We start from the raw sequence: 12,501 nt of genomic DNA on the forward strand, positions 1-12,501 counted from the left end.
ACACACACACACACACACACACAAAACAAGCAACTAAAAAAAAGAAAAAGGTACAAACTAATGTCTTAGTTTCTCTTCTCCTGTTACTGTAATAAGAGGCCCTGACAGAAGCATCTGAAAGGAGAAAGGCTTGTTCTGGTGCGCATTTAAGGGCACAGCCGTGCTGGTGGGGAGGTCAGAGCAACAGGATCATGAACCAGCTGGTCGCATCTCATCAGCGAGACACACAGAGCAACGAGTGGTGTCCTCCTCTCTTGTTTTCATTGAAAATCCCAACCATTCTATTTTACCAATAAAGACAGGAGCCAGATGCTGGGCTGAACATCTGCTAGCTCAGAGAGGCAGAGAAGGCTCCCAGATGACCTTACTACTCAGCTCATGTCTCCATGTAAAAGGCCCAGAAGGCTCAACTAGTTCAGCTGACAGCCCGGGAGGAAAAGGCTGAACAACGCAAGGGAAAGGCTTGCTAGCTCAGAGAGCCAAAGGCCAAGGTGCTGAGGAGCCGAGGAGCTAAAGCGCTCAAACCAAAGAAGTAAAAACTAAAGAGAGCTAAAGGCCTTCTGCTTCTCCACGCTGTGTTAAATACCCCTCAACTCAAAGTCCCTCCTGCTCTAATCCCTGTCAAGCAGTTTCTTGCTCCTGTCTCTTGACCTAGGGTTAACTTTATTAAATCCTGTGTACAGAAAGCTCTTGGATTAAGGGTGTGTGCTAGGGTTCAACCACACCAAACAAAAGACAGGTTTTCACAGGTCACAATCTCAGGGATTGCAGTGGGGTCAAACACCCTGCAATACTCCAACTCCCTTTCTCCACTTCTATAGTCTAGGGCCCCAGCGAGAAAATGGGGCCTTCAAATGGGTGGCTCTTCCCAGCTCAGTTAATGTAGTCAAAATCATCCCCACTGCATGCCTGGAGATCCCTCCCCAAGTGATTCTACACTCTGTCAGGTTGACAAGTAGCACTAATCGTCACAGAGATTAAACCTAATACAATATGAACAAAATTTGAAAGACTTGTTATTTATTCTTTGAAAGTTTCATATGTATACAATGTATTTTGATTATATCCAACCCCTGACTACTCTCCCCACTGCTCCTGGACGCCTGGAATGCCCTCCTCAAGCTCTCATGTCCCCTCTTTTCTGTTTCCTGTAACCCCTGCGTCCAGTTGGTGCTGCTGCCACCGCTGTGTCATCCGGTCACATTGGCCTGGTCTTGTGCAGGTTGTATGTTGGTAACCATAGCTGCAGTGAGTTCCTGAGTGCGGATGCCATGTGCACAGAAGCCGGCATTCCACTGCATATCTCCTTCCCTAGTCTCTACACTCTTTCCATCCTGTCTTCTTCAATGTTCCTTGAACCTGGACAATTTTAAGTAGGAGCTAACCTGACATACCCAATGCTTTACTGTACAAAGCTCGGGCAAAGGGAAAACGAGGAGGAAGTATCAAGGACCTTTACCAAGACTTGTGTTTTCTGGAGATGAACTTAAATATTTTGGCTGCACACACACTTTTTTGAGACAGGGTCTCAGTACGTAGCCCCTGGCTGGCCTGGAACTCACAGAAATCTGCCTGCCTCTGCCTCCCAAGTGCTGCCTCCCATGTGGCACCACACCGTTTAAAAGCAAAGTTTGTGATGTTGGCTGACATGGTAAGGGCATCTTAACATTCCATTCATATGTCACTGGCTTTATTTCTTCACATTTCATCCTGTTTGAAGCTCTCAGGCTTGGGCTGAGTTCAGTTGCTGAAAACATGAGTTACGCTCCCCCAACATCACAGAAAACAGGGGTATCAGATGTGGTGGGGTGGGCATAGGAGGGTCCCTGGAGCTCCCTGGCCAGCAGAGCCAGCTTAGTGAGCTCCAGCGTCAGGGACACCCTGGCTCAAAATAAGCTGGAGGAATAAAGGAAGACACCCAAAGGGCCCCTCTGGCCCCCTACAGCCACATGCGCATGCGTGTAACCATACGCCCGCCCAATCGGCAGCATAGACACCCAAAGGGCCCCTCTGGCCCCTACACCCACATGCACACGCGTGTAACGCACGCCCACACAATCTGCAGCATAGACACCCAAAGGGTCCCTCTGGCCCCTACACCCACATGCACACACATGTAAATACTGGCCTGCCCAATCGGTAGCATAGACACCCAAAGGGTCCTCTGGCCCCTACACCCACATGCGCATGCGTGTAAACACATGCCTGCCCAATCGGCAGCATAGACACCCAAAGGGCCCCTCCGGCCCTTACATCCACATGTACACGCGTGTAAACACACGCCCGCATAATCGGCAGCATAGACACGCAAAGGGCCCCTCTGGCCCCCTACATCCACATGCGCATGCGTGCAAACACAGGCCCGCCTAATCGGCAGCATTCGCTTCACCATAAGTATTTGAGGATCTGGTATGACTCAGAGCTCCATCTCTCCCTGTCTGTTCCATGCACCTCCCTTTAATATCTATTAGCATCATTACTGTTTATAGGTGTTTCGCCTGTGTGTGTTTGCATAGCGCATGAGTACCATGCTCCCTTCTTTAATGACTCAACCTAGGTAAAGAAAGGTGCGTTACAATTTCTCGAACTGCCTTGAAAGACAGACTAGGCCACTGAGAGTAGGGATAGGTGTCCAGACTCAGCTGCACTTCCACGCTTGTTCCCTCTCATGACCAGAACAGGGCCACGGGGAGAGTGAGTACCCACCCGTTCTGTGATGAGACTTCAAAGGACAAGCAGAGGCCAGCCCTTGCTTCCTCTGTGCAGGGCGGAGGGGGAGGGCAGAGAGAAGCAGAGCGTGCCTCAGGTAGACATGCGAGGGTCCCAAGTGTTGGGATGCTGTTTCTCATCTACAGCTCCGCGCTGAGGCCCATAATGTGCACTTATGTGTGGCTTAAGGGTGTGTGTCTGTCCGTGGGCACACAAGCGCCACAGCACCCGTGAGGAGGTCAAGGGACAATCATGGGACTCAGCGAGCGTCACTTGAATTCTGGTTATGGAACACAGGTTGTCAGTCTTGGCAGCAGGTGCCTTTACCATTTCTCTGGCCCACGTGCACCTTTCATTACCACCAACGTGTTCCCAGTACAATTTTCTACTGTTTGCCAGAACCTGGGTTAATTTCTTGCCCTGGGAACAGCGGCTGTGTTTAAAATTCTCGTTTGGAAAATACAATCTCCCTTGTAGTCTGCTGCCCAAAGTCTCACATAGCTCAAGCCGGCCTCGGATCCTCTTGGTAGCCCAGATGAACTTTGAACTTACTTCTGAACCATTTGTTCCCTTATCCCAGGCCCCTGGCACTGTGTCTACACAAGTCTTTTAGAGACATTTCTGCACAATAGAATGCCTTTTCTTAAATCAGTCATTCTAGTCCCCTCTTCAGCCTTCCTTTTAACATCGTTTTTAGATTTGTTTTATTTTGATTATGTGCATTTGTAGTTCAGGGTGTGGTTTTGTGCATGTGGTGACTGTGGTGCCCAGAGAGTGCAGAAGAGATCCTAAGGAGAACTCCGGGAACCGAACCCCAGCCCTCTGCAGAGCAGTGCACACTCTTAACCACTGAACCACCTCTCTAGCCCCTTTCAAAGTAGTTAATTTGTGTGGTTTTGCCAAAGTTAAAAAACGAAGCAATGTAGAACATTGGAAGATTTCGGCAGAAAATCGGTAAAATCTACAGCAGTTTCGTCCAGTCATTCAGTAATAGATATGGCTACTTTCCTTCAAACCATAAAGTAATGCTATGGCGTCTTCCGTAACGTGCTACCTTTCTCTTCCATCATTTTCTACCACGGGCAGACAGAGAGGACCAGGGTCTTGCCACCCTGAGGACTCGCCGCCAGCAGCCCCTTTAAGGAGGCAGGCGCCCGGCGTGCTGCTCGCTGATTGGCTGCGGGGGAGCCTCGTGGCAGGGCCGCGGAGACGGAGGTCCGGGCTCCGGTGGCGGGGAAGCCCGATCGCTGCCTGATGAACGCCGGGCGGTCCCTCCTCGGCCTTTGCTTTTGCACCTGCTACCTGGCTTCTCACCTCACGAACAAGGTGAGCGGGCGGGCGGCCGCCACTGCGCGTGGGCTGCGAGCCGCGCCGTCCACGTCACAGATGCTGCCCCGGGCTGGCTGTCAGCGGAAACCCACCCTGAGAGGAAGTACTCTGAGCCCACTTCCAGGAGGACTGTCTCCTAGGGGAGCTGGGGCTGGAGCGAGGCGCACAGAGCCCTGGGCTGCATCCCTCCTGCTCACCAATCCCTCAGCACTTGGGAGGTGGAGGGAGGATCTTAGGTTCTAGGTCATCCTCAGCTACATCGCGAGTTCGAGGCCAGCTCGGGGTACTTGAAACACTGGCTCAAGTAAATAAATACAAGCACACGCGAATAAACAGAAAGCAAGCCTCCTGGTTCTCCCTCGCGGAAGGAAGAGTTGAAGGAGTCAGACATTCGGCCCACCCCCAACAGCCTTCTGTCCCAGGACCCCAAGTTCCAGAAGCAGTGAAAAAGATGAGTTCATAAGCCCTTAACCCACTGATTGATTCATTTAGTCTTTATCTCCATTTCAAGCATTTCCCATATACCCAGTTTTTAAAAAATGGTTTAAAATCTTGGTGGGGCAGAAAGTGCCCTATTTTGATAAGAGTAGCCTGGAACCAACTTTGTAGACTGTGCTGGCCCTGGATTCACAGAGACCCATCTGTGTCTGGCTCCTGAGCAGGATTGAAGGCCTGTGCCACCACACCTGGCTTGACTGCCCTTTTTTTTTTTTTAAAGACAATGTAGAGAATTGACTGAGATCTTTCCTAAAGTATTTAATGGCTTTAGGCAAAAATGAATGAATGAATGAACATAAAGGGTTCATAATAAAAAGGATGTCTCCAAAACAAAATACAATTCCTTGACTATCAAGCTCTATGAATTTGACTAAAAGACTTAAAAGAAAGGCTGGGAGATGCTTAGGCAACAGTGTTTGCCTCTCAGGTGTGGGGACCCGAGCTCCCCTAAATACAACAAAGAATTAATGTCACTACAAATTGAATCAGGGCAGGGTGGCACATACCTGTAATTCTGTTACTTAGGAGCCTGGGTTGCATAGCAAGTTCTAGGCTAGCCTGGACTACAGACAAGATCTTGTCTCAAGAACAAACAAGCAAGCAACAGCAAAGCAAAAACATGAATTTACCTCAGCTGAGTTGTTCTTAAAAAAGAAAATTTGTTCGCTTCAGTGTAACTTGGAAGGCCACTCTTTTGTTCGTTTGTGACTTGAGGGAATGAAGGCCTTTAGTTGTTTAAACATACTTATATCTCTTCATTAGGAAGGTTATTATGTGCTTTATCAATTCGCGTCATTCAAAATGTCCACTGATCCTTTATTCCCAGCACTCAGGAGGCAGAGGCAGGTGGATCACTGTGAGTTGGAGGCCAGCCTGGTCTACAAAGCAAGTCCAAGACAGCCAACCCTGTCTCAAAAAACCAAAACCAAACAAACCAAAAAAATAAAGCAAGTCTAGGACAGCCAGGGCTACACAGAGATACCCTGTCTCAAAAAAAAAAAAAAAAGAGTCCATTAATCTGTTTGTTTTTCAGTATGTCCTGTCTGTCCTGAAATTTACCTACCCTACATTATTCCAAGGGTGAGTATCTTTTTTTCTCTCAGATTTTGTTCTTTAAAATTTGGATATTTGTGTGTGTGTGTGTGTGTGTATGACACACGCATGAATTTCCCTTGGAAGCCAGAAGGCATTGTTGCTGGAGATTCAGGCAGTTGTGAGCCATCTGACATGGGTGCTGGGGACTGAATCCTGGTCCTCTGCAAGAGCAACGTGTGTCCTTAATCACTGAGCCATCTCTCTCACTCAAAGGGCAAACATCGTTAACACTTTCCATCCGGGTGGTGGTGGCACATACCTTTAATCCCAGCACTCAGGAGGCAGAGGGAGGCGGATCTCTGTGGGTTCGAGGCCAGCCTGGTCTACAAAGCAAGTCCAGGACAGTCAGGGCTGTTACACGGAGAAACCCTGTCTCAAAACAAAACAAACCAAAACAACTTTCCATATGTATTTGTAGGATATGTCTGATGATGCCTTAAAATGTCATTTGAAGCAGTTTTAGTAACTGTTTTGTTCATCACCTAGAGATACTGTAGTTCATCCCCAGACAACTTTGTATTTGAGCCTGAAAACCAAACCAAAAAAAAACTTCCTGGGCTGGCTCAGAGGTTAAGAGTACTGTCTGCTCTTGCAGAGGTTCTGAGTTCAATTCTCAGCAACTACATGGTGGCTCACAGCCATCTGTAATGAGATCTGGTGCCCTCTTCTGGTGGGTGGGCACACATGCAGGCAGGACATTGTAAACTAAATACATTTTAAAAAGGTGGGGTGGGGGGGTGGGGGGGCAAGGCATCAGGCAGATCTCTGTGAGTTTGAGGCTAGCCTTTTCTAGAACATCCAAACTATGTAGAAAGACCCTATGTCAAAATGAAGAAGGAAAGAAAGAATGCTAAAGAAGTTTTTTTGGTTTTTGGTTTTTGTCTTTTTAATAGTTATTTATTTATTATGTATACAGTGTACACCTGCAGGCCAGAAGAGGGCACTGAACCCTGGGAGACTGGACAGAGCTCCTGACCCCTGAGTCATCTCTCCAGGTTCAGTTTACCGTTTAGCCCTGCATGCATATGAAAGTTTCTATAATACTATATACCATATCAAAGGAATGACTCTTTTTCTTCCTTTCTGCAAATTTCATGAGCAAATATCAATCCTTTTTTTGTTTCACAATTTGACTTATTCATAAAATCAGATCGTTTTCTTGTGCTTATTATTCTCTTGCCTGTTTTCAGTGAATTTTCGTTTGTGCCTTTATCCGCTTATTTTCACTGAGGTTTTAACATTTTTCTCTTTTATTTGGTGCGTTTAGTTTTGGTACTGGGGATTGAGCCTATGATCCACACTTGCTAGGGATCCGCTCTACTGCTTAGCTATAGCACCCCCACTTACAAAAGAAACACATGTTTGGAGACAAAGCCTTGCTAAGTTACTCAGAATGGCTTTAAACTCAGTCTATAGCCCAGGCAGCGTTTGAACTTGTGATCTTCTTGCCTCAGTCTTCTCAGGAGCTGGGGTCACAGGCCACAAGGCCTGATTATTTTTACCTCTTAAGGATATAACCACTAGAAACTGGAGAAGATGGCTTAGTGGTTAAGGGTGTTTGTGAGGACCAGAATTTGGCTCCCAGCATCCTCTGAAAGAGCAGCCAGTGCTCTTAACTGCTGAGCCATCTCTCTAGTGCCATTGCAATTTGTTTTTTAACCTTTTAATTTCTTTGCTTTCTTTCTTTCTTTTTTTTTGTTTTTGTTTTTTGAGACAGGGTTTCTCTGTGTAGCCTTGGCTGTCCTGGACTCACTTTGTAGACCAGCCTGGCCTCGAACTCACTGTGATCCACCTGCCTCTGCCTCCCGAGTGCTGTTTAATTTCTTTTTAATTATTTTTATTACTTTGTGACCACTTCCATTGCATTTCTGTGTATGATTCTTTTGTTCTTTAAAGATGCTATGTAGTTAGCTATTCACACATGTTTGTTAAAGCTTCACTCGGTTCCTAGCCATTGTCAGTTTACTTAAGTGTGTGGTTAGTGTGAGAAAATTTTCCCTCCCTCAGTAGTTAACCAATTTATAATATGCTCATTTATTGTATAATCCTTCCTTTATGCCTCTGGATCCTTAAAACAATACATAGTTAGTATTCTATAGTCTTTTTTTTGGGTACTCTTTTGTTATTTATTTATTTATTTATAGAGAAAAGGGCTGTTGAACTTTTTAAAGCATATGCCATTTATGTACATATAGAATAGCTCTCTCATGCTTCTCTTTACACAGTGTTTTGGGGGATGGAGAAATGGCTCCGTGGTTAAGAAAGACCCTAGCACCCACAGTTCAGTTTCTAGCATCTTCATGGTCTAACACATAATGGTCTATAACTCCAGTTCCAGAGGCTCTGACACCCGCTCCTTGCCTCCCCACAGGCACTGCACACCTGTGGTGCACAGACATTCAGACAAAAACACCCATACACATAAAATAAAATATATACTTAAAAAATCACCAAGCATTACTTCATGTCTCTTGGGGGGGGGGGAAATTCATGAGGTTCAGACCTTTTCTGATTGAGGGACATAAACTGCTTGTCTTGTTCTTGGCTGGCCCAGTGAAACACTGGGTCTTACTCCTGAGCAACTGTCTTCTAATACTTGAGGAGATGGGACCATATCATGAGCAATGAGCAGTACCCACAAATTCCAAGAAGTAAGAGATGGCCCAGCACATTTTGAGGGTGCAGGCTGTGGGTCTTGGGAATCCCCAAGGCAGGGAGAGAGAGCTTTTCCTGGGGAGGGGACTAGCCCAAGTCTAGAGGTCTTTGGGTCACACATAAGAGACTTTGTCCTGGAGGCCAGAGGTTCTTGGTAGAGTATCACAACATATGGGTGTGTTACAGTCACTTCTGAGGTGAGATGTCTCATGATTTGTGACTAAATAATAGGATCTTAAAATGTAGAAAGGATACCAGTGCCGGGCGTGGTGGCGCACGCCTTTAATCCCAGCACTCGGGAGGCAGAGGCAGGCGGATCGCTGTGAGTTCGAGGCCAGCCTGGTCTACAAAGTGAGTCCAGGACGGCCAAGGCTACACAGAGAGACCCTGTCCTGAAAAACCAAAACAAAAAACAAAAAAAAAAAAAAAAGAAAAGAAAGGATACCAGTAAAAACCGTCAGGGAGAGGTTAGCTATGTGAGGGCTGAGGGGCTCATGGACCCACTAGGAATCTTCCAGACACCTCTGGGGGGGGGTTGGGCTGCGCAAACCATGGCTGCTTCATGGATGCATTAAGTAAAGGGGTCAGTGGGGACTTGCTGCATTTGTGATAGCTCTAGGAGCTGACTGTTACTTGGAGCCCCAGAATAAGGATAAGAAACATCACTGAAGAGAATGCTAGGACTTATCGTCTCTGTCACCTCCAGGAGATGGTCTTGAACTCACATACCTTCTCCTCTTTAAGATTTATTTTTTATAAGATGGGTGTGGTGACACACACCTTTAATCCCAGCCCTCAGGGAGACACAGACAGACAGATCACTGTGAGGCTAGCACGGTCTACAAAGCAAATCCAGGACAGCCAAGGCTACACAGAGAAACTCTGTCTCAAAAATAACAAAAACAAAACAAAACAAGATTTATTTTTATGAGTGTGAGTGTGTGCCATGTGTGTCCAGTGCCTGAGGCGGGCCTTTGGGTCTCCTGGAGCTGGAGTTACAGGCAGCTGTGAGCCACCAAACATGGGCCCTCTGGGAGAGAAGAGAGTATTCTTAACCACTGAGCCATCTCCCTGTTCCCTCTAAACCGTCCTGATTCGGTCTCCCAGCTGTTGGGATCACAGGTCTGTTCCACCATGCCTGGCTCCTTTGGCATTTTGATGCGCTTTACACAGTGGGAATGGGAGGAGTGTTGCTAAGCTCTGCTGTCCTTCACTGTATTGCTAAGAGCCTTGTGTCACTAGTGACCTTCATGACCCCAGGGTGTATGTGGCTGTGAAGGGGTTGAGGGCTAAGGAAGAGCCAATGGTTTCTAAAACAAGGGAGTGGCATGCTTTAATGAACAGCCTGGAAGAAAAAGCTACAAGGTAGAGAATGAACGGCGAGGGACAACCGTGGGACCTTGTTATAGTACTAAGCTGAGGATCAGGTGCAAGATGGTAAAAAACTAAACTATATGACAAGTAGAGAGGCGGCTTCAGATGGGGATGCTTTATGGGGCTAAATACAGTCATGAGGATTTTGCCAAGTAGACATGAAGTCTGAGAAGGGTCAGGAAGGTTGAGAAGATGTCTTAGTTGGCTGACAAAGACAGTAGGGCAGTGATCAGGGTTGGGCATATGTAAGGTGGCCTTTTGCATGTGACGTAATTGGGAGCTTATGAGACTTCAGGTAGAAGTATCTAGGTAAGAAAGGGGGATCTGGGAGTCGTCCGTATCTATGGGCCGTGAATGAGGTTGCTCAGGAAATGTCTAGAAGTAGGAGAGGTGAGTGAGGTTGCCAGCTTATTGGAGAGCTGGATCCAAGGCAAAGATCTGAGGAACTGGAGGATCGTGGAGAATGGGGGGATAGGGTGTAGCAGGCCTGGACGGTTCGTATCAGTGATGAGCAGGTCGGGAGGGCCGGGTAGTGCTGGGTCTAGCCCTGGAGTGACTCTCCTCAACTCTCCTCCTTTCCAGGTGGCAGACGCTCATCGGTGCACTTCTGCTTCACATGTCATGGAAACTGGGCTGGGTGGAGATCAACAGCAGTTTAAGGTACAGATCCTCCTCGTGACTGACTCATGAGTGACACGCACTCGCTTAACATATGTGTTACATTGCAGCAGAAGACCTGGATGTGTGCTTGGGTTGTTTGGCCCCTTCTTTTCCAATCTTGAAATTCAACGATTTTCTACTAAGATAAGACTTGAATAGTGTCACTAATAGGATGTTAACATTTCTAGAGACACACAAATTACAATACCATATTAACTTGCCTTTATTCTAGGTCCAAGGATCACCACGGAGAACTTAAGGGAGTAGCTGTAAATGTTCTTGGAAATTTTTATTATTTTATTTTCTACTTACAGAATAGTTAAGAACAGTACCAATGTATTAGTTACTTTTCTTTTGCTGTGATAAAACACCAGGACCAAAGCAGCTTACGGAAGGACGGGCTTATTTGGGGGTTCCAGAGGGGTACGGTCCATGGTGCTGAGCAGAGGCTTGGTGGCAGGAGAAGCTGAGAGCGCACATGTGGGTGCACAGGCAGGAAGCAGAGCGAGTGCACGCAGAGCAGCACATGGCTCTTGCAATTTTTAATCACTTTTAATTTAAATATTATTTCTTTTATTTTTTTATTTCTTTTATTTTTTAAGATTGTAATTTAATTACATTGTTTCCCTCTTTGCCTTTCTCCCTCCAAACTCTCCCTATACCTACCTCTCCTGACTTCTCTTTCAAATGACCTTTCTTCATTAACCATTGTTACTGCATGTATTAGGTACATGTGAACCTCCCTGAGTATTATGTCACAATTCATGTGCATAAGACGCTGATCTAATCTAGAAGAGCGGCTCCTTAAATATTACTTTTGCTGTAAGTAATGGATTTAAAAACATGAAGTCTAAAGTTCTTCTGTAATTAAGGAGTTAATATATACAAAAGGACCTGTATAGACCATTGAGCTGGTACAGTGCTTGCTTGCACTGGTGGTGGTGGTGGTGGTAACACCAGCATTGTTGTTGTTGTTGTTGTTGTTGTTGTGTGTGTGTGTGTGTGTGTGTGTGTGTGTGTGTGTGTAGTGGGAGGGAGGGCACACAGGGAGAGGGGGGAATTCACTGGTCAGCCAGTCTAGCAGAAATCCAATTTCAGTAAAAGATCCAGTCTCAAAAAATTTAAGGTGCAGAGCAATTGAGGAAAACATCTGAGTTCACTTCTGGCCTCCAAATGCACATGCACACGTGCACACACACACAAACTTGTACACATATACACGCAAACTAGAAAAAAACCAAAAAACAAGTATTGTCTTTACAGTGGAAGGATGCTACTATGCCAGACAATGCCAGTGACCAACCTAAGACCCTTGGTGTCTTCATATCCATGTTTGGAAGCTATCTTTATGTCCACTAGATGTTGGTAGAATACAGAAATTTTGAGAATTCCACTTGAGGAGCCCTCTAGGCGCCCATAACAAAACACTGCCGAGTGTTTGTAGGAAGCAGATGTTCTCTCAATAAAGCATGCTCTATTTGAAAAACAAGTGACTTAATTTAATTAGCTCCATCTCAGTAACAACAGTTTTATTATGTATGCCAACAGACTTTCCTTAGCTTCACAGTGGGGGTGGGGCGCGCATGCAAATGGAAAGCAGACCTGTGATTCAAGCGAGACACACTATCTGGCTTTTCTCAGTCAGTTAAGGGGCTCGGCAGATGAGCACAGTTTTCAAACCAGACCCTTGGCAAGAGATCCCTCCAAGTGATTGTACCTGTAATCCTCCAGTCAGGAGTTGCTCTCCCACCCTCATGCAAACACATGCATGGGCATGCATGCAAACATGCATGTGAACATACTTACTGACTCAGCAGTTCCCCAGAGGCCCCAAATGCCCAAGGGACCTGAGACCCTGCCATGACCACCTATTTGGTTTCCTTTGTGGGTGAATAAGAGAATGAAAGAATTAACCCACAAAGAGGCCCAAATGCTGATGAATTAGAAGAGGGAAAATCGTGCCCCGTCTAATGTTCAGGTCTTAGACTCAGTGTTAGGCCTTTAAAGGAGCCAGGGTGAGTGTGATCTCTCTCTAAAGTGATGTTGTAGCCAGATTAACCTTCAGGGCCTGTATCTTTAAATGCTTCTGGGCATTTATCCTGAGTGTTATGAAAACATCACAAATATGAGAAAATAATGTATTTAAGGATACTCATACAGCATTGGGATAGTAAGAAACGC

The 12,501-nt window shown here is 46.2% G+C and overlaps 1 protein-coding gene across 4 annotated transcripts in view; it reads left to right on the forward strand.

The window, feature by feature from the left end:
- The first annotated feature begins 3,558 nt into the window (after positions 1 to 3,558).
- TMEM241 (transmembrane protein 241) overlaps positions 3,559 to 12,501 on the forward strand; it is a 120,935-nt gene continuing 111,992 nt past the window's right edge. For 3 of the 4 annotated variants that reach the window (XM_084780741.1, XM_084780742.1, XM_084780740.1), the window contains exons 1-3: positions 3,559 to 4,035; positions 5,570 to 5,616; positions 10,243 to 10,320. In XM_084780741.1, the coding sequence (XP_084636867.1) occupies positions 3,964 to 4,035; positions 5,570 to 5,616; positions 10,243 to 10,320 (197 nt within the window). In that variant the 5' untranslated portion in view covers positions 3,559 to 3,963. Of the gene's footprint in view, positions 4,036 to 5,569; positions 5,617 to 6,547; positions 6,627 to 10,242; positions 10,321 to 12,501 lie in introns of all 4 variants that reach the window. The other variant, XM_084780743.1, reaches the window with a different exon arrangement.

This window comes from Acomys minous, assembly GCF_964271855.1.
Source record: "Acomys minous genome assembly, chromosome: 4".
In the NCBI taxonomy this organism is placed as follows: Eukaryota; Metazoa; Chordata; class Mammalia; order Rodentia; family Muridae; genus Acomys; species Acomys minous.